Raw genomic sequence first — 21,287 nt, forward strand, 5'->3', positions numbered from 1 at the left:
TCTGAATTGACTGATTCCCAAAAATGTTTCACCTAAAGATGACAACAGTACTTGTGAATTTATTGTTGAATTCTGTCTAATTCATGTAGATTATTTTCATGGATGGAGGATGTCAGCAAGGAACTGATCAGTAAAGGGGTTCTTCCTATAAATTTAGAGCCCCCTGTCTGTATTACTCAACTGGTACTTGACATTTCCTGCACAAATTTGCCCATCAGTTTACTCTCATATGTCCTTTGAGCACAAGTTTCATTCAAAGCATTCTTTCTTTCAAATATGAATACAGCTAATCATTCCAGCTCAATTAAATCAACCACTGTTGAAATATGACTCAAAACTGGCATTTTTAAAACCAGTCTCCTTTTAGAACTTAAACATTTCCAGCAATTTTGGGCATAGAAACAGGACAATGGACCCTAGACCTGTTGATTGAGTCTTGGGTGGGATCAGTGCCTGTAAGCACAGTTATAACTGTAGAGTATGTTCTTAGTAACAAACAAGAACCACGTCAGTGTTGCTTCTTTCAAGTAAGGTGCCTTAATTTGTGACATTTCAAAGTACTCTCTGTTATATAGGTCTCAAGATACTGTAGACAAAATATGCCTATAATAAATGGTCTGACCTTGACATTAGCTGCTACCACCTTTAACGGTGGAAGTTGATATAAAGAAAACTCTGAGTGAAGCCATCTCTGTACTCCCACCTAAGATTCATTCACCCTTATCCGTCTTGAAGGTCTTGCTACATTTGTTACTCAAAACAACTTTTTGCAGCTCAACATAAAGAGAATGTGCTATAGTCCAGCTCAGGACAATCTAGGAAAATGTGTGTTTTTTTTCCTGTTGGTCTTGAATTTTGTACAGCATCTACCCTTTTTAGCCCGGAGATGGCTGTTTTTGCCTTCTTCTAGTGAGGAATATTTTCCTTCATTTTTGTAGTATTTTTCATCACAAAGTGTGTACTCTAGTTGCTGCTTGACAATGTTATTACTGTACAATCATGATTCGTTTTTAATTCAATTGTATTCTCTTTAATCAAATATTTTGTTTTTACAAAATTCATCTCATACAGTTGTCCTTTTGTGGTTTGACATTTTTTATTTGGTTTATACTCCAGAACATGTTCCAAATAACATTTTTTTCTTGACAAAATTTAATTTAATTTTTCAATAAATAAATATACTGAGCAATTGATTGTTTTGTTGTTTCTGTCTGCTTACTCAAGCAGCTTTTGCACTTGGAAGGAAGACATGCAACAACGTCCAAGACTCTAGACAGTATTTTCCTACTAAACTAGATTAAATAGGCTTATGTATTACATTACAAATGCAGTCCAACAAGCTGAAATAAAAAAGGTAAACTTCATGCATGAATATAAAAGCATTAGTGTGATTCTTTTTGAGAGACAAAACTGGCAAGATCTGTTGGAAATCCAAAACACAATGAAACATACAGACTTATTTATCAAGTCTTCCAGCATATTTATAATTTCGGTTAAGTGTGTAAATGACTATTATATGTTGTCGCACCTCCAGCATCTCAGAAACTCTCAACTGCCTTTCATACAGAATCTGACGAAAATTCAAAATTAAATACAAAATAAAATAAATCGTTCCATTTACTGTCCAGCCTGTGTTGTCAGAATAAGCCAACCTTGCATTGTATTGTAACAGTGGACAATGGGAAATTTCACAGATTTTTAGTTAGTTTTCAGTTATGACATAGTAATTTAGAGTTGTTTGATGTGAATGCTCGGTTCTAGAGAAACTGGAATCAGAATTGTTCACAGTGATGGTGATGGGAACCAGACAACCGAAGAGTTTAATGCTTCTAAAAAGCTCCCTGACAGAATGTTATTGCATAAAACACTTACAAAATACATACCTAACATCAACATTTACATTGTTTTACGGTAGTTTTGAAAAGGTTTTGCCCTAAAACTATTCATGGCACATGCATGTGTAGAATGTTGTAAGACAAAACAGTACCCAAACAACTGAAACTACTGTCCTGTTATAAAACGCAGAACACATGTAGGTTTGCAGGTGGTTTTGGATAGTAAATAAAATGTCTGTGTGTGTTGTAGACATTGTGACCCCTGGTTCCTATCATCACCACTGTACAGGAATCTGAGCTGGTTGATTTCTCTACAATGAACCACTTCACATCAAAGCACTCTGAATTATGTGTGTCAAAGCAGAAATTTTGAAAGTTTGGTGGAATTCCCCTTTATGACTTTTCGATTGGAAAGTGCTTCTGTGTTTATTGTAGGAGTGGAGAGCTGTGAATATACTTGTAACTTTCCTTGAAGTCATGTTTTCATAGTGCTTCCCAACAGAAAAAGCTCAACTCACCCATATACAACACTCTGGTTCATCTTGACTCAAACCCCCCATCACATTACAGTGCAGTCCTAAGCTATGTATTGTTTAAGTGCATGATTTAGTAGCAGGGCAGCTTGCCTGAGCCCTGTTGGAGAGGAAGTGGAGGAGTGGAGTTAATCAGCCAGAGGTCTGCAGGGTTATCTCCGCATCCACAGCCAGCCATTAAGCAGACAGGCAGACAGCAGCAGAGAGAAGAGCACCAGTTCATTCTGCCTGCGTTCAGCGTTCTGCCTCTCTAGCCCCGCTATCCTCCTGCTCATCTTCACCACCTGCCAGAGCAACGTGAGGAATGGACTTTGAGGAACATTCAGAGTAGGCATGTGAGCTGATGAGTTCATTTCTTGGCTACTGCTGGCTGAACATCTCTATAAGATAGAATGTAGCACCCTCTTCTGGTTACTTTGTGAATCACAATGGCAAAAATAAACCTTACCCTCTCTTTCCATAAACAATGGTTAAACTGACTATTGTACAACACATACATAGCTCCTCAAAAGTTTGAGGACATTTATGAACTTGAATAAATGTTTTTTTTAAATGCTTTTCACAACTTGCCTAAATGTAGCTGATCAGTTTGGAACTGGACCTACAAGGCTAATGTGGCCAAGACGTAATGGAATCTTGTCACCACTGATCAGCATTGTGCACACTGCACACCTAAATAATCACAGACTTGTGAAGTTCTTAAGCTATCTCAAAAAGACTGGCTTATGTGTTATGTTTCTAACCAAAGACACTAATGAAGCACATTTCAACTGATTTACTGCTTTATGTAAAAAAAAAAAATGACAGACTTAACATTCAACAGCTATTTTCTGTTTTGCAAAGCTAAGCTTCATGTTTATTGAATATAAGTCTTCCTTGCCTAAATAAAGAACTTGACAGTTTTCCAAACTATTTTTAAATCTACAAACTGAAAACTTTTGGTCCAAAGGAGGTTTAAAAGGGACCCTTCTCTCCTGAGCAGCTGTAAACACCAATGTGGCTATTTGTCCAACGGTGTCGGTTCTGCCATTTCAGTTTGAGCCAGGGTCTGAGGCTGAAAGTCAGGTCAGCATCTTCTCGACACCTCGATGCCTACAAAACTGAACAACCGTTTTCCAGTGTCCAGTAGTTGCTGTGTGTTGTGTGGGGGTATGCCAAGCTTGCTGGGAGGTGGGCAATAAGGATTGTGTTTCAAGATTGCATCATCTTGTAACAAGGAAAAAGGCTAGAATACCGTTTCAGGCAGCTGAGAAAAGTGGTTTGTGTGGGAAACAGTTACCCCTTCTGACATGTGCTTTGAGCTTTGTAACTGTACAGACTGTTTACATGCACAAAAAGGCTATAAAACACACTAAGGAAAAGTGAAAAACTGAAAAAGCATAATAGGTCCCCTTTAAACAGCTGAAAAGTTTGAGCGCTGACATCACAACAAGGTGATTTCGCATTATTCAGAGATAGCACTGTCATAACTATTGGCACAATAATTACATGAGTGATTTTGTTTTCCTCAAAATGAACTGCTTTTTTTCAACAACATGCATCAACAACAACATTTAGAAAACTTAAGTGTCCCCAAACTTTTCACAGTCAGTGTATCAATGGATCAACCCTACTCCAATTTAATGTCGCTTTAGAACAAATCTTCATATCTCTAAAATAGTAAATTTACAGTAAAGGGAAACAATGGGCCTCATTCACCAACATCTTACTTTATATCTTGGTTTTTTATATCTTAGTTTTTTCTTAAAGGTGTTCTTGAGAAAGGTCCTAAGAAAAAGTCTATGTCAGATTCATGATGTTCTTAAACTTTGCACTTTTGTGCTCGAGTGTGTGTAGATTCTGGTCTTACCTAAGAACAAATCCCAATTAAGAAAACACTGGTGAATATCAGAATTTTAAGTGAAAATTGTGTAAGTGGGTCTTAAGAAGAATTTTTTCTTAAGAACAGTTGGTGAATGAGGCTCATTCCTCTTAACTTATAATGGAAGTTAAAGTAACCAGATTTTTTGAAGTGATTTTGGACCATTTCTGTTGGTCTGTTCATTGTACAATCTGAACAATCTGAAGGTTTTTGTGCGACAGTGACGATAAGAACAGTCTAAGTAAGGCTGTATGAACTGACCTGTCTGCGAAGCACGATGAACTCGACTGCAGTTCCTGTCTCTTCTTCAGGACTGAGCCAGGACTCCTGCATGGTGCTGAGACGAGGAAACGGCATCAGAGAGACACTTCAGTTCAGATCAGAGCTCTTTCACATCTGCATTACTCTTAATGTTAATTACTGCACTGCTCCAATTCAACTTCCTTTCATGGCTAGCAGACCACACAATGCACATGAAGATGACAATCTCACCACCATAAGAGATGGTGGATCACAGAGCAACGGTAGCTTAGACTACAACAGACACTAACAAAAGCTTCACATCTCTGACATCTAGAAAACCAACATGGCACTCTCATTCACAAACTCTTCATTCCAAGCACATACATATAATGACAATTTGGTCATTAAATTGGAAAATGTTGCTAAAATCAATTTAAAATTAAATCATAAAAGTGAACCTAAATGATTTAAATTATTCAACCAAGCATCACTGTTTGAATATCCAAAAAAGGAGAAAATATTTTTAGCCACTTTAATTTTTTCTAGTATTAATCATGTTTGTGAGCAGCCACACTACTGTTTTAAGCCATGCAGCTTACTTTTGTCCATTTTTATAATAAACAGTATGTCAGGCAGTGTCAGACACTCCAGTGTGAAGGTATGTAGCTTCCACCATGCTAACCGGTGGGTTTTTAGCTTCTGTTACTTGGTTTTTAGCCTCACAGCTAATGAAGCAAACTTCAGACAACAAACATGTCTTGTTTGATCAGCTACATTTCTTTAAAGAAAAACAACAACAAAATGCAAATTCCTCTAAATTCATCTAAGTATCAACAAATAGAACCAGAAGAAGCCTCTATCACCTTTTCCTGGTCTGATCAGTGTGGACCTCGACTGGGTGAGGTGGAGGGTTTTCTGGGAAACCGAACCTTCAAATACAAAAGAAAGACCAGAGCCCACAGGAATGGGCATTCATTGAACTCACATTGAACTAGAACCTCTTTAATGCCTGTCACAAGAGTGATCTACGAGCTCTAGCAAGCGAGGCAAAGGGTTACCAAGCTACACTATAGGCACAGCAAAAGCAGTGAACTGATTAAACCAGAGCAAGCAGTGAAGAACGCAGCAGGCAGAAGCATTAAAGGCCTCTAACAGAACTCAAAAAAGCTCAAAAAAGCTCAAAAATCCCCACTAGGGGGTTCACAGTGCTTTAAGCTCCCCAGCGTGATGTCATCACACATACAGCATTAATGTAACATTTGCTTTTGATGGTTATTGCTCAAGCTGGACCATCCAAGCATACGTTAAGGTCTGAAAAATAGGGGCACTACAACAAGGTCATCACCACGTTAGCTTGTTAGCAGCCACGGCAGCCAGTAGGGGTGGGGGTTAAGCAAGGGTGGGGCTAGGAAAGGGTCGGATCTAGGGGCATTTCACCTGGAAGAGTATTTTTGAGTGACAGTCTGGAGGATTTTCTTTGATGCCTGCTGGCCCAGCTGCCTGGCCGCCTGCAGCATGCTCTGTGGGGACAGTAGGCTGGGTGGGCCGTTGGGGAACTGCAGGGGCTCAGGCAGGGGCGGATCTGGGTCTACAGGGGGCGCTCTTCCAGCACGGCGGCTACTGAAGGCAGGCCGAGAGCAGGACAAACAAGAGGAGCACCACTGTTATTTAATACCACATTATACCTTATTTTGTAAACCTGCTTCTGGGAACCACAGCACTGCAGAGGTTTAACTATTCCCTGCAGCAACACATCTCCAGCCCATGAAGTGGCTTGATAAGCAGTTGGTGAGCTGAGTCAGGTGTGTTGGGGGAGCAGCTGAAACTGTGCAGGTCAGTGGATCCCCAGAAGTAGGACTAAGAAACACTTACATAATACTACACAAACACCAACACAAGTTTTCAACTTGAGTCCTAGAGGGTTGCAGTTCAGCTCAGTGATTTCTCTGCTCAACCACAACTACTACACCTGGACTTTTACTAAATTCGGTTGTACCATAAGTCATGTGCTAACTAGTAAAGACTAACTAATGCGTATGCTGCTTTAACACAATGATAACATGTTCAGAACAAGACATATCGATAGATACTTTATTAATCCTGAAGGAAATTTAGCAAAAGCAATCACAAGTCACGCCCAACGTGGGGCTCGAACCCACGACCCTGAGATTAAGAGTCTCATGCTCTACCGACTGAGCTAGCCGGGCAAGTAGAGTTATCCTAGTTATTAAGTCTACATCAGATTCATGACCTGTTCTTAAACCGCAGAATTGTTCACACCTTTGTGAACTTGAGTGTGTGTAGATTCTGGTCTTACCCAAGAACAAATCTCAAATAAGAAAACACTGGTGAATGTCAGAATTCTTGTGAAAACTGCATAAGTGGGTTTTAAGAAGAAATTTCTTCTAAAGAACGGTTGGTGAATGAGGCCCAAAGTGTACAAGTTTACAAGATTATTTTACAACGTTTTTTTACATTTTATAAAACTTAGTACCGATATAGATTGTTTTTTTTTATTCCTTTTTATTTCCTCATTCTCCTTAGTACTTTCTACAACCTTCAAAGTGTCTCAATATTACTTTGTTAATTTTCTGTGATGATTTAAAATTTTGAATGTATTACCATATGCATACAATATGATTTATATTCAATATTTCAACTGTAGTAAGTCAGTCATCGTCCCAGGTACCTACTACAACCTTCATAGTGTTTCAATATTACTTTGTTCTCTTTCAGAAATGATTTAAAATTTTTAATTTATTGCTGCACTCATGGTATTGAAGTTTTATATAAAAACTCACATGTACTAAAGCTGATAGTCACCCTAAAATAACCACTACAACCATGACAACCTTTAATATATTAAAATGTAAACAGTTTTACAGGTTGTGCACTTTTTAGCTGCTCCATTAAACAGTGATGCATCACTGTTTTGCTGTTTGGACAGCATTTTTGACATTTATTTCATTGTAGGTTGTTCTCTAGTTTCTGAGGGGTGAGAAAATATAGGCCTGATCATTTTTGCATGTTTATTTCAGGAGTAATGGAACAGAGAAAATCAAATATCTAGCAAATGTCCAATATAACACCTACTTTACTGTGTATAACTGTACGCCTCATGTTTGGAGTTAAAACCAGGGTCATATTTACATTTGGAAGTAAAATTACAGCACACAGGTTTCCACTGGTTTCCCCAACAGGTGTGCATATTCAGCAAGTACTAAGTAATATAATAAGTTAAATAATTTATGTGGTGTAACCCAGTTTGATTCAGTAATCCACAAGTCTGAACTGAGTAAATACTTACATTATAACTAGCCTGCGTTTGAGCTTATGTACAGCTGGTGGAGGAGGCCTGATAATTAACAGGTGAGTTGATTCAGGTGTGTTTGAACATGGAACTCACCAGACTGGCTGAACTGAATACACCTTAAGGCTGGGTATCATTCAGATGTTTTTGATACCGATACCTAAACTTTCATACCAATTACTATACAATAACAATACCTTTTTTGATGCCTTATTTGATTTAACAGAAAGTGGGTGTGGCTTAAATGAGTATGAAGCATGAATTTTTCTATACTCTGTAGCACGGTTTGTGCCATAAACCGACACCCAGCCCAACATTAAATACAATGTCCATATACTGCATACTATAATGCAGGAACCCAGCTGAGTCCAGGGTTATTATTGTTAATGAAAACAAATATGAAGGCGAATACTAGCACTACAAAGCTGTCCTACATCCATTGAAAATACAAAAGCATTTTTTTTCTATTCAATAGTATTTTTAGATTGTTTTAATGGACATTATAGTTTTGACTTAGCTTTCCTATTTTCAATGCATGTAGGACACCTTTGTAGTGCAAGTCAAGCGGTATATACCCAGGACTTGGCGACGACTGATTAAAGTTCACAACCTGGCTCCTTCAGGAAGGAAGCAGTCAGTCTTATGAAATAAAAACTAAACCTATCAATACACTTTTAAAACTGACTGAAACGATATTGAAAATGAAAACCAAAATAAACAATGAAATAAAAAAATATAAACTAATGAAAATTTCAAAACTATAATAACCCTGTTTGAGTCTCGCCCTCTGCTGGTAGCTTTACAATTTGCAAGGCCTGCTAACTGTGAACCCTATGCCACTCGTGAATTGAACTCTGCACTTCAGTGAGTAGCATCTCTCTACTAATCTGTCAAATCAAAGACCCAATAATTTCACCTCCAGTGATGTAAGGGGTTCCCCCAACAGGCTGACTCACATAGAAGGAGAATGTAGTGCTTGTTTGGAGTGTGGGGGGGTTCCAGGTGGGGTTCTACCAAACGTCTGGTCACTATACGATCTGCGTAGTGGACTCTGTAGGTAATACAGCAGACTGTTAAAACAAGTTACAGTCTCTTAACTTTTACAGTACAGTAATACAGTGCATATCCTATTGGTCTGACATCTGGTCAGAACAATGACACTGTCACCTTAAACCTGAAACACAATGGATAATGAGTAGATAAACAACAGCAAGCAAATACTGTCAGCATTACACACAATGCTTATCAGATTCAAAACACCAACTCTTTGTCTCCAGGCATTCCTGTCACTAAATCACAAACCAAAAACAAAGAAATCTTTATCTTAGTAGGATCTATTGTGTCATTGCCTCTAGAGATCTGATTTAAGACAAAGCAAAGCTAAACGGAGATTTGCTAACATTTATTAAATCAGATTACCTGAACGGGCTCTCGCGTGTGTGCCTCCTTATCCCACGTTCCACGCTGCAGATCCCACATTGACGAGGCACTCTGCTTGGAGAAGAGCGGCCGTGGACTGAGGTCAGGAGTGTCTGCCAACATTGAAAATAAAATACCAAGCATTTTAACAAAACTGCTTAACACATTTTAAAGGTAGCAAGCTTGTAACACCCATGTGTGCTCTTCTCACCTGTTAAGGCCAGTCTGTCTGGTACATGCATGCTATAGACAGGAAGTAGATCCTCAGGCCTCTGTTCCTCAGCCAGGCTTCCATGGCCGACCCTCAGCCGATCTGGAACTCGCATCCTCTTGCTGATGATCTCTGTGTAGTATGGATCGCCACCACGAACCTGCGAACCCTCGCCCAGATACACTGGAGCAGCCATGATCTTTCCTGAGAAGCAGCAATTCAATTCTATTTGAAAGTGACACTGCCAAGAAAAAAATCACCAAGAGCAAGAGGAAGAAACACTGAATCAGGACTCAAAAGGAGAGCTCATCTGACGCTGAAATGAAATTATGGTGGAAAAGCTGGAATTAAACAGAGATTCTCAGAATATACAAAGTAAGCATGTTGCTTGGTTATTAAATACTCTGGCCCTCTGCTGGTAGATTTACACTTAACAAGAATCCAAAAGCTCAGTGAAAGCTGCGACTCCCAGAAAACTGCAGTACGCTTGTTTTAAAGGAGGATTGCACTTAATATTTTACATTTATAATTCTGCATTATTCAATTGTGTAAACAATATAAATAAAGAGATGTAAACAAAGAGATTCAGGGTGGGCTAGTGTGAAATAGTGGTAGATACACCATTTATTTACAACTGTGGTAATAAGAACCAATGGTGGCAATATCTACAACACAAACATAGCCACTATATTTGTTATCCTAATTGAACTGTGGACCTACAAGTCGTCTGAGTTTTAGTATAAAATGTTCATAAAGGTAATGTAGTGGTAAAAAAGGGGTTTTCTAGGGGGGATTATTTTACCTTACAGCACCCTCTATGCCCCTCCAACATTATTGTATTTAAAAACACATTTTGAGGCATAAAACAATGCCAAAACGAAGGCTTTTTACCCATCTTGTGTAATAGCTGTCTGCAAGGTAGCTTTAAGAGGTCTTAAAGGGGAACTCCATAGATTTTTCAAATTTTCTGCAAATGATTTTCTGCAAATGATTGACATATCAACAGAATCATACAGAGTGGTTTGGTGTGAAATGCTTTGATCTAGAGAAACTTGCTGAGTCAGAGCTGTTCCGAGAGGTGGTGGTAGGAAAGTCTGAGGAGTTTAATATCCCTCAAAGGTCCCACAAAAAAAGTTATTACACAAAATGGTTACAATGGTCACAAAATGGTTAATGAATACATTGTTTTACGTTTTGTGAGAACGTTTTGGTCTAAAACCTATTTTTGCCAATTTATTTTAATCCATTCATGGTGGAGGGATACATGAATAATGTTCTAAGGCAAAATAGTCCCCAAAGAAAACTTAGTTTTTACCATCATCAATTCTTCGGACGTCTGGTTCCTATCATCTACTACATCTGTTGTGAATAATTCTGACTCAGCAGATTTCTACGGTAGCTCTAGAATGGCGAATTAAACACATTAAACCACTCTGAATGACTTTTAACGATTTAACGATTTAATATGCAGAATTATGTTTTTAAACGGTGGACTTCCCCTTTAAACCAAAGGATTAGGCTGTAACTTTCAGTTAGTTTACGTGAACTGCGGATTAGAGCCGTTTAAGCCGAGTAGATGACACACCACCGTATGTCAGAGCGACTACGACAAATGCTGTTAGGCGGTCAGAAGGTCGTGACTGGTCAGCCAGCCTAACGCTAATGTAAAAGATTAACAGCAAAGGGTAACACAAGTTCCGCAGTGAGGTTTCTAAAGCAGAAGACAGCTCACACAAGTGTCCGGCCTGCGCTGCTGGACCAGGATAGCTAAACAGTCAGTCAGTGAGCTGACAAAACTTCTCGAAGCTGGAGCTGGAGCTGTGTTCACAACAATCCAGCTAGCTAACGTTAGCCTTCAGAAATGACGTTACACGCTTCTGTCCGTTACGAGGTCCGAGCAAAGAAGTCGTTATTAAAGGATTCAGGTCCTTGTTCCTGACAGAGCTGTAAATTAGAGGGTCACCGCTGAGAGCGGACACCAACTATGTGCACCGGCGGGCCCAGCAGTGTAAACCAGGTGGTTCAACTACCTGTGATATCAGATTATTAAGGCGGTACAGAAGAACTACCGCTGAGTTAATCAGCGTGAGAAAGTTAAGGTATTTAACCTAACTCGCCTTCTAAATCACACAGCTCGGAGGAGGGAAGGGCAGACTGACACTTTACAAAACAAACTAGCACCACCAAACTCTCAGCGCTATCAGTGAAGTCTTACTTTAGAGGGGTGGTTATTACAAACTTCCTGACAGCAGCGCACGAGTACTAAAATCTACTCATCTATCACACAAACACACACAGACAGAAACGGCCCGCTAAACTTCTCCAAAATAGCTCAACATTCAACAAACCTCCTTCCAGAGCACAGCCGGTCGACGACGCAGAGAACCGTGTCACGTGATAGGCGGGTTCACGAGTCCAACAACCAATCAGAAGTGAGGATAAAATAAAGCGAAAACCTACAGAGTGAAAATATGTCCGTTTATGTGTAATAAATCTTATTATTTTTTATTATATATATATATATATATATATATATATATATATATATATATATATATATATATATAATCCAAAAATCCCAAAGTGCCCTTTTGCTAGCATCTTACAACATTTACCTTATTTGTTTGTTTATTTATTTATTTATTTATTTATTTATTTCCCCCTCTCTGTTTTTGTGACGTCTGTATGTAATCATTCTGACAGTATGGTAATACTGCAAACTATGTCTGACCTTTGTAAACTGTTCTTTTTGACAATAAAACTAATCGACTAATGTCCCAATCTGAAATGTTAACTTTCTTTTGGTCCATAGATTCTGTGAGCTTTACCGATTATAAATCTGAAGAAAATATTTAACTTTAAACTACTGTTTGCTGTAAATATGAAGTTACTTAAATGTGTCAGGGAACAATATTTTTATTTATTTCATGGTTTTCGTGTTTTAATGATTTAATTGCTTATCTTAGAGTTCAGTTACGTAGCTATTATGCCCATTTTGACTTTATTAGAACAAAGAAGACACATAAAAACTGCACGTTATGTAACGTGAAGCAAGCATATATGAATAATATATGCCATCCATATGATGAATAATGGGTTCTGTCATATACTCTTAACTATGTCTTACACATGTTTGTATATGCTGATAAATGGCTGAAATATATGTCCCATATTTGAAAATTACCAATTTCAAATAAATTGGCAAATATGTCATGTCCACATGTGACTTACTTAAGTTGGATATATCATTCATGTCATGAATTTGAAATCAATACATTGCCATAGATCAGATGTCTGCATGGGGATATTATTAGAACCCTGGTTAGTACTATTACTAATTTCATCATTCTGACCAAGTTCAACAAATTCTGTGGCATGGTTTCTTATCGTGCTGGACATGTTTGGGTTAACTGGTGCAATAAACAGTCAGACAACTGAGTAGTTCACTCATTTAATATTCGCGAAGAATACAGTGCTTTCACGAACAGGAACTTTTGGCACTTAGAAACAGATTGTTATGACAGAGTGAAAAGGGGAGGGGCAAACGAAGTGACGGGGCAAACGCAGGTATATATTCACCAACCAAAACAAGAATATCAGCAGGAACCCTGGCTCTTTGTGCATATAGAGTTTAATGACTTGGCCTTAGAATTAATCAAGAGTGATGTGGTAGGAGGCAAATAATGGCATAAACATACATTGTATAATATTCTTTACTAAATCCCAACTATTTTCACATTTTAGATTCCAGACCTAAGGGTCTACGCAAGATGCTACCTCCCTGACCACAGTCCACTGAGGAATGACACGTAAATAAAACAAAGAGAGAGAAGGAAAAAATTACACGTTAGGATGTAGAAATTATTTGTAGCAATTATTCTGCATTTTCAAGTCTGCTAACACATCTGCTAGCTTACATGTGCTCTAAAGCATTTGCAACCACACTGATATGTTATACAAGCATAATGTCATATTTGTAACAAGTTGGGTTATGATATCTGTTTTTAAGCCAGTCTGACTGGAAGCTCTACAAAGAGGTAAACTTGAGCAACAGAGAAAGAGAGGAAGAGAGAAAGAGAGAGAGATGTAGGGAAGACTCCAACAATTTTCTGTTTTTCAAGTCACCAAAATTGGTAAAAGCAAAACAACGCCTTATGGCGATTATGGTGATCGTCTCCGTTTTCTTTGGATGAGCTTCTTCATTGACCAGCTAATGCTATCATAAGCCCTCTGTATGTGAAGCAGTCTGTGTTAGCACAGAAATGATTAGGTTTAACTTATGCAAGTAAGCTAAAGCTATTCAAAAGATAAAGAAAAGAATATTCATGCATCGGCTGGTGAGCGCTATATCCTTAATTATAAGTTGTCTTAATACACAGATATGCAAAAATAGTTCGTCTATGTGGAATGGATGACAAAATATGACGGGTGATATATTTTATACAAGTTCACGCATACACAATTGTACAATTTCTTTTTCATATTACATAAATACGTATTACAATTTCAACAGCGCTTACACTGATTAAAAAAGTGTTTAAATAGGTGTAACCAGCACATTAAGATACAAGATATATAGAGCTTCAGTAAAAATGTAGACATAATTTGAAGTCTTGAAAAATAAGACATTAATATAAATGAAAACAAAAAATATCCATCATGCAATTTAGGCTGAGCAGGAGAACAAAGGTGCACGCAAGTTCTGCCATTTGATCCATGACAAACAACATGTTTAACGTGTGAAAGGAAACGTGTGGCTCTGGTGGCACATTCTAGGTAGGTAGGTAAGTGGCAATAAAGAAACACACGCACTAGCACATTCACTCGCACAACCATTCTCATCCAACAAACACCAAGCCGGTTACAGACAACACGCACAATGGTGTTACATTAGAAGCCTATGTGTAGCACTTTATTCACAACCCTACATCTCTTCCTTCAGCCTTAATAATCTTCCAACTTATCCACACCCCGTGTTGCCATTAACGTCAGTTCCAAGGTCAGTTGTCTGCATCCATTCACTCATCAATCCTCCAACAAAGAAGCCACAAATTGATCTTAGATCAGCAAATTTCAACCATCGAGGCAGTCAACATGGCCTCTAGGGCTTGGTGCTTTGTCAGTGTAAAGTTTGTTCAGCCACGGCCATTCTTCATCAATCATTTCAGAGGCTCAGGTGACAAGATCGGAGGCTCAATCCAAGCGGCAGTGTCCTTACAGCAGCAGAACTGTTCCTTACTTCGTGCCTAAAGACAAGCGAGAGGTGGCAAAGTCGTTTATGCTACTGCTCAACCTTCACAGGCTAAGCAAAGTCAAGCCTTGTGTATCCAGCCAGTTTCATCCTCTTGCGCTTGTTGCCACTTTCAGCTAGTTTACAGATCCTTCTTATTAAACTTTTTCAAGGGTATTATAAATAGAATCTTTGGATTTGGAGTCCAGCCCAAGTGCTCCAAGCAAAGCTAACCATCAAGCTAAAGGTTTAAGCCACCATTTGAGTCACTGGGATGGACCTACAGGGATTAGCATGAAATGCTACATCATCTTGACGTCAGCTTTGCCGCTGGATCCGTTACAATACTTTTATTCACGTGGTAGCGTGTTCCGCACAAACATTTTCAGGCTATATTAGCTTTGGCGCGTATCTTCTGCTAGTTACAACATCTTGATGTTAGCTCTGCAGCACTGCCTCTGAATCCACTGTAATACTTATATTCGCATGGTAGAGGACTGTGCTAGCTTTAGTGTGTATCTTCTGCTACTCCTAAACGCTGAGGAACACCTTCGTACACGTGGCTCTACTGCAGTGCTGATTTTCAGCACAGCATTTAATGCTTCACCCCACAACCCCACATTTCCCCCATTGGCTGGCAGTGAGAGATTATTTACATATTTACTGTAAAAGGCGGCAGTTCATTGGCTTAAACCTGAGCTGGAAAACACTGTTCAGGCGCATAATAACGGATGGGCAGTTTGGCCGACTCGTTAGAGCCAAGTCGCAGACAGTGTGTGAGCAACGACACAACGTGAGGACAAGCAGCATTATATACTACAGTATAGCACCCGGTGAGGTTGAAAAGCCACATAATGCTTTATACAAATTCACACAGTTTGTTTTTTTATGCCATTGTAAAAAAGAGTAACAAAAGCTGTAAACAGTCAGAGAGCGGAGGGGAAACAAAAAAGAGAGGAGGAGAACGGGGGGGTCATTCGGGGTCTGGAATGTTACATTGCCCAGTAATTGTGCTCTCAGTGGGTTATGAGTTTTTGTGTAGTGTCTCGGAAAGGGAAGGAAAGAATCTTGGAAGATAGGTGAAATTGCTGGCAGCAATACTGCTGAATAGAGAGACAGACTGAGTGACTATTGATCGTTACATGTGATTAAGGCCTGTGTCGAATTTCGTATTCAGGCGGAGAGAGGACTAATGTGTGCTGAATAAAAATGTGCAGCAAAGCGCTCACGCTCTGCCAGTCCTTTCTGCTTGCATGTGTTTCTAGCCATCAATATTTTTCATTTGATAGCATTTTGCATACGCCATTGCTGGATCGTCTGTGTGCCTTATTATTTGCATATTACTTTAAGGTCATTTGGAGTCGCTCTATTACTTTCCTTCTGCTCACTCTGATATAACGGTGTTGTACTAATTTTAAGGATATGTGGTCTGAGGGACTATATTGGTGTTAGAGGAGTTCATAACACTTCCCCAGTGGACCAAGCCTAGTCAATGAGATGGCACACAGTGATCTGAAACCTCTTTAGACATTATCTTTACACTGTTCCACATGTTTTCAAAAAGATTCAGGTGACCAGCCACCAGGTTGTTTCTGCAGTTCACAGAATATTCCCTCACTTCCCTCTACAGTTATCCCTTTCTGAGGACTGAAGCCAAAAGCAATGGGTATGGTGCAAGGGTGAAGCAGTGTGGAGATGGCAGATAAGGTTCTGGAAGATTGTGAGAAAGAACAGTGAGGAGTCCCGTCCACAAAGCAGGCCTGGTCTTCAGAAGATTTGACTTCAGGGATACAACTTCACGAAGATGACCACATTTGGTAGTAGTGCAGCCCACACATCCATTAACAACTTTGGGCAGCAGCCCAGGGGCAACTCAAGAGGTTAAAAACGCAGCTAGCAGCTGGCTAGCTAGTCTGAGCAAGATACGCATTGAAACGAGCGCTCAGGATCAAGTGCTTCCCCAAACTGACCGTGACTGGCAGTTTTGAGTCTCTTCTATGCTCACTTTTCTTTAACTATCTCCTCATATTTGGGCGGTGGGTCACTGTAAGGAGCCGTGGTCTCATCGCTGCTGCTCTCCAAGTGGCCTGTCACTTCCTCGTAGGAAGGAGGAGGAGTGGCCCCAGACAGACGTGAAGCCACAGACACAGACGAATCCTGGACGTAGAGCCCACGGCCGTTTGGAGCTTGACTAGCATGATTGGAGGTGTCCTGGGTGGCTGTGGCTCCACCCCCTCTTTCTCCGCTGCCTCCGCCACTGACCACCACACTGGGCCTATCATGGGAGCTGTCTGTGTGGGAGGGACCATCGCGGTGCACGAGGATTCTGGGAAGGCTGCGGGCATTGCGGTTGGCCAGGTAGCGGTTCTGTGTATAGGCCGGGCGCCGGCGCGTGGCCTTCTGCAGCTGGCAGCGCCAGATGAGGAAGAGCGCGATGATGATGAGGAGGGCCACACCGAGCAGCGGCACCACCATGTACACAGTGTCCGCCCGCTCCGAGCGCGATTCGGCATTGCTGTTCACCGTGTAGACACTGCGCGTCTTCCAAAACTCCATCTACAGTTGAGAAGAGAGCACGTATTATGTCTGAATGTGCTGTTATTAGGTTTGTTATTCAGTTATTAATAATCTTGAGGCTTACTATTCAGTGACTACTGCACTGAACTGGTTAATTTCTGCTTGGTTAATTTGAGTAAGCCATTAATGATAAGCATAGCACACTAATGAGTGGCAAATGTTTTAATGTAACTGGCTCAAAATGTTCGGTACTGTTATACTGAATTTACTTACTGAATTTACTTAATTTAATCGTTTACATAAGGAAATACAGGAAAGCCTGTAGATTCACACTGCATCTAAAAAATGGTGTCACTTACTGTTTTTTCCTTGTTCTCAAACACCTCATTGGCCTCCTCAAAACTGCAGCTCTCTTCCACACACTCCCTCTCGATGTTGCCCTGCCGAAACTCCTCCAGGAAGCCATTGGCCCGTGGAAAACGCTTGAGGAGAGAGTTTGCATCCTTATCATCTAGGAATGCTGTGTAAAGTGAAAGAGAGAAAAAACACTAAGAGAATGAGAGAAACAAAAAAATAGACACAGCAAGAGAAAGAGAGAGAGAGAGAGAGAAATCTGTGCCGAGGGCAAAGGTGATGTCACAACAGGAGACAAGCAGATGGAATCGCTCCGAGTTTGTCAGAGCTCTTGAGACAGCGCTGTGTCATTGCCTCTGCCTGTATGTGTGTTTGTTTTCGGATGTTTTCTGGACCAAGATGTCAGAGAAAAACAGAACCAACAAAATGATCCTGCTTTGTAAAGTAGGATTCCTTTTTGTTACTAAGGTCGTGGTTAGGGTTAAATAAGAGTTATGTTAGAAAATCCTTATCACTAGGCCTGTCACAATCATGAAATTTTAGTTGACAATTAATTGCCATATAAATAATTGCCATTAACAATTCAACTGTTCAACATTGTACACAGCTATTATGTACAAGCTTAAAGTGTTTTTTAAAGTGATTGGCTAATTAGCTATCTTGCCTCTTGCTCCCAACTAATGACAGACATAGTTCAAGCTCAAATAAAGAAACATTAGTCACCGCAAAGCTCTAAAGCTGTTATAGCATAAACTGTTGCTGTTTTTGACCAATGACATCTCTGCCTCAACCTAGTGATGAAAATGTGCACAAATCACTTTCTGTTGAAGTAAACATATGATTGTGAAGGCTAACAAGTGTGGAAAATAATCACAGTTAGCTGGAGTAACTGTAACCAGCCTACTTATTACATTTATTACTATTATTATATAGATCCCCTTATTGCCAAAAGTATTCGCTCGTCTGCCTTTACACGCATATGAATTTGACATCCCATTTTTAATCCATAGGGTTTATTATGATGTTGGCCCACCCTTTGCAGCTATAACAGCTTCAACTCTTCTGGGAACGCTTTCCACAAAGTTTAGGAGTGTGTTTATGGGAATTTGTGACCATTCTTCCAGAAGTGCATTTGTGAGATCAGACACTGATGTTGGACAAGAAGGCCTGGCTCGCAGTCTCCGCTCTAATTCATCCCAAACGTGTTCTATCGGATTGAGGCCAGTCAAGTTCTTCCACACCAAACTCGCTCATCCATGTCTTTATGGACCTTGCTTTGTGTACTGGTGCACAGTCATGTTGGAACAGGAAGGGGCCATCCCCAAACTGTTCCCACAAAGTTGGGAGCATGCAATCGTCGAAAATCTCTTGGTCTGCTGAAGCATATAGAGTTCCTTTCACTGGAACTAATGGGCCGAGCCCAACTCCTGAAAAACAACCCCACACCATAATCCCCCCTCCACCAAACTTTACACTTGGCACAATGCAGTCAGACAAGTACCGTTCTCCTGGCAACCGCCAAACCCAGACTCGTCCATCGGATTGCCAGACGGAGAAACGTGATTCATCACTCCAGAGAACACGTCTCCACTGCTCTAGAGTCCAGTGGCGGCGCTTTACACCACTGCATTTGACTTGCTTGGAGGCAGCTGCTCGGCCATGGAAACCCATTCCATGAAGCTCTCTACGCTGTTCTTGAGCTAATCTGAAGGCCACATGTAGTTTGTAGCGATTGACTCTGCAGATAGTTGGCGACCTCTCCTACCTTGTCAGTCCACCTTGTAGATGTTAAGCCAGAGACTGTAGCTCATCTATTGCTGCACAGTTTGTGTCCTTTAGTCCTGCATCAGTGGTCACATGACACTGCCCCCAGGACACTACTGGCTGGATATTTTTGGTTGATGGACTATTCTCAGTCCAACAGTGACAGTGAGGTGTTTAAAAACTCCAACAGCACTGCAGTGTTCCACAAAATGATGACACTTTATGTGCCTTTACTTTAGTTTGGGACCCTTAAAAAGTACAGGAGCTGTAATGTGCCATATACTTGGTAATCACTTTGGAAGAAAAAAAGGATCTTCCCATTTCCCATCCTAGCCTGTACTTGCATCATTCCCCTTCCTCACAAATATCTATCACACATAGAAATATTTATATGGGCTATTTTTTATATACTTGAATAAGTGAGACACAGGAGACGCATGCCAAAGCCACCCTGACGGCCTTGACGCGCAACTACAAGGCTGCATAGACCTTGAATTTACATGTGTTTCATATCTAGATTGTATCTGGATATACTTTGACGAGGTTCCATTAACGCTTTTCACTAAGATCCAACCATTGAAAAAGTGTGTTGATTGAAGGTGTAAACAGCCTCTTTGCCAAACCCTATGAGACTCCTTTAAAACACTGTACTGTTGTAAGAGATCTTTCTTAAAGCCAACTTGCCATAAACACATAACCTACTTTTAAAATCTGACTAGTGAATGGACTGTAAAATGAAGAGATGCTTTGCATGGAAGTGCTCACCTGCTGCCATGCTACCACTGGAAAACTCAATGAACGGTTGGTCTGTGCTGGAGAAAAAAAGACAGTGAAAGAGTTAAGTGGTGGCAGATTCCTACTTTATCTTTCTTTTCTATCTGTTCTTCGCTTAGATAAACAAATACTAGGTCATTTCAAGCCTAAAAACGTCTCACACATCTGCTCTTCAACAACACGGTGGGGAAAAAACACACTCTTGAAGAAACATGTCCTTGAAAGATGGGACTACACAGGCTACACACAAACACAGGGTCAAACAAGATAGCCAGCTCTGTAATAAGAGCGGGCAGCAGACAACACCACAACAAAATGTCTTATAAGCCTCTTCAGAAGATACTAAAGTTTTGATTTCTAGACTTATCTGTAAGAGGATGTCCGCCTTTTATAGATGTCTGTACCTCTCTCATATGAATATGCATGAGGAGGAGGGCGGGGGAGGAGGTTTCCATGGAAACGGAGCGGGTAGATGTGCCATTAGCGTTCAAGAGCTAAATTTATATCACTCCGCCGTATCAGCGCTAGAAGTACAACAGCACCGGGTTCACAGTTGCAGCTGCTGCTTTTGCAATGAAGACGGACAGGAGAACGTGTCTGCTTTGTAATCTCTCACCTACAGAACCTAAAAGGCTGCGCTCGATGAGAACAAGGCGAGAACGGGTCGCAATTTCACCACTTTAACCGTGTCTACATCGTCAATCGGTCAAAGCCTATTGTTCATATTTGTCGTAAGTGTGTCAAAGGCTCACGAGGAGCAACTGGCACATCTCACACGGCTGGAAAGCCATCCTACTGCCATAAAGGCTAATCAAATATTAATCAAGACACGCATCAGCCTAAAGCGGCGGACTCAGAACTAACTCCTTCAAGGCTGAGCGCTATACATTATACATTCATACAGACTGCTCGGGCTTTGATTCTGTGATTTGTTTTCCTTTATAGTAATCGATGGAAAACAGAAAGAATGACACGCGTGCGGCCCACATTTCTAACTTCTACGGATGCACATAAAAAATAAAGCTATCCTACCTTCCGCGCCGTTACGACTGCTGATCCATTTCGTCCCTGTTTCCACCGAGGGAGCATCCACATGAGTCACAGAGAGCGTCTGACTGACACGCCGACTGACCAATAGGAGCCGGGGGCTTCCCCTGCTCAGCCAATCACATCGCTTCTGATTATTTTGGACGCGCAAAGTCATGCCTCTGGAATGAAAAATAAATATATATGTTG

General features: G+C 40.4%; 2 protein-coding genes and 1 non-coding gene across 9 annotated transcripts; all 3 read right to left on the reverse strand.

Moving 5' to 3' along the window:
* Positions 1 to 1,038: 1,038 nt before the first annotated feature.
* LOC118819898 (mitochondrial fission factor homolog B) lies at positions 1,039 to 11,818 on the reverse strand. Of its 7 annotated transcripts, none has more exons than XM_036587888.1 (8): positions 11,761 to 11,818; positions 9,413 to 9,616; positions 9,202 to 9,314; positions 8,739 to 8,833; positions 5,910 to 6,089; positions 5,336 to 5,401; positions 4,491 to 4,566; positions 1,039 to 2,652 (listed from the first exon to the last, which is right to left on the reverse strand). In XM_036587888.1, exons 2-8 carry the CDS (start codon positions 9,606 to 9,608, stop codon positions 2,521 to 2,523), a joined length of 858 nt encoding a protein of 285 aa, XP_036443781.1. In that variant the 5' UTR covers positions 9,609 to 9,616; positions 11,761 to 11,818; the 3' UTR covers positions 1,039 to 2,520. The 7 variants fall into 7 exon arrangements, with proteins under 7 accessions (XP_036443781.1, XP_036443777.1, XP_036443780.1 ...); XM_036587884.1 differs by having other exon boundaries at positions 5,910 to 6,092; XM_036587887.1 differs by having other exon boundaries at positions 5,910 to 6,092; positions 11,764 to 11,794.
* trnak-cuu lies at positions 6,607 to 6,679 on the reverse strand. The gene has a single exon. It is a non-coding gene; the product is annotated as a tRNA-Lys (tRNA).
* Positions 11,819 to 12,847: 1,029 nt separating the features above from the next.
* On the reverse strand, positions 12,848 to 21,154 carry LOC118820410 (transmembrane gamma-carboxyglutamic acid protein 3). The gene is made up of 4 exons (XM_036588734.1): positions 21,084 to 21,154; positions 20,043 to 20,089; positions 17,519 to 17,679; positions 12,848 to 17,198 (listed from the first exon to the last, which is right to left on the reverse strand). Exons 2-4 carry the CDS (start codon positions 20,050 to 20,052, stop codon positions 16,644 to 16,646), a joined length of 726 nt encoding a protein of 241 aa, XP_036444627.1. The 5' UTR covers positions 20,053 to 20,089; positions 21,084 to 21,154; the 3' UTR covers positions 12,848 to 16,643.
* Between the last annotated feature and the right edge of the window lie 133 nt (positions 21,155 to 21,287).

The sequence above is a fragment of the Colossoma macropomum genome, unplaced genomic scaffold (assembly GCF_904425465.1).
Source record: "Colossoma macropomum unplaced genomic scaffold, Colossoma_macropomum, whole genome shotgun sequence".
In the NCBI taxonomy this organism is placed as follows: domain Eukaryota; kingdom Metazoa; phylum Chordata; class Actinopteri; order Characiformes; family Serrasalmidae; genus Colossoma; species Colossoma macropomum.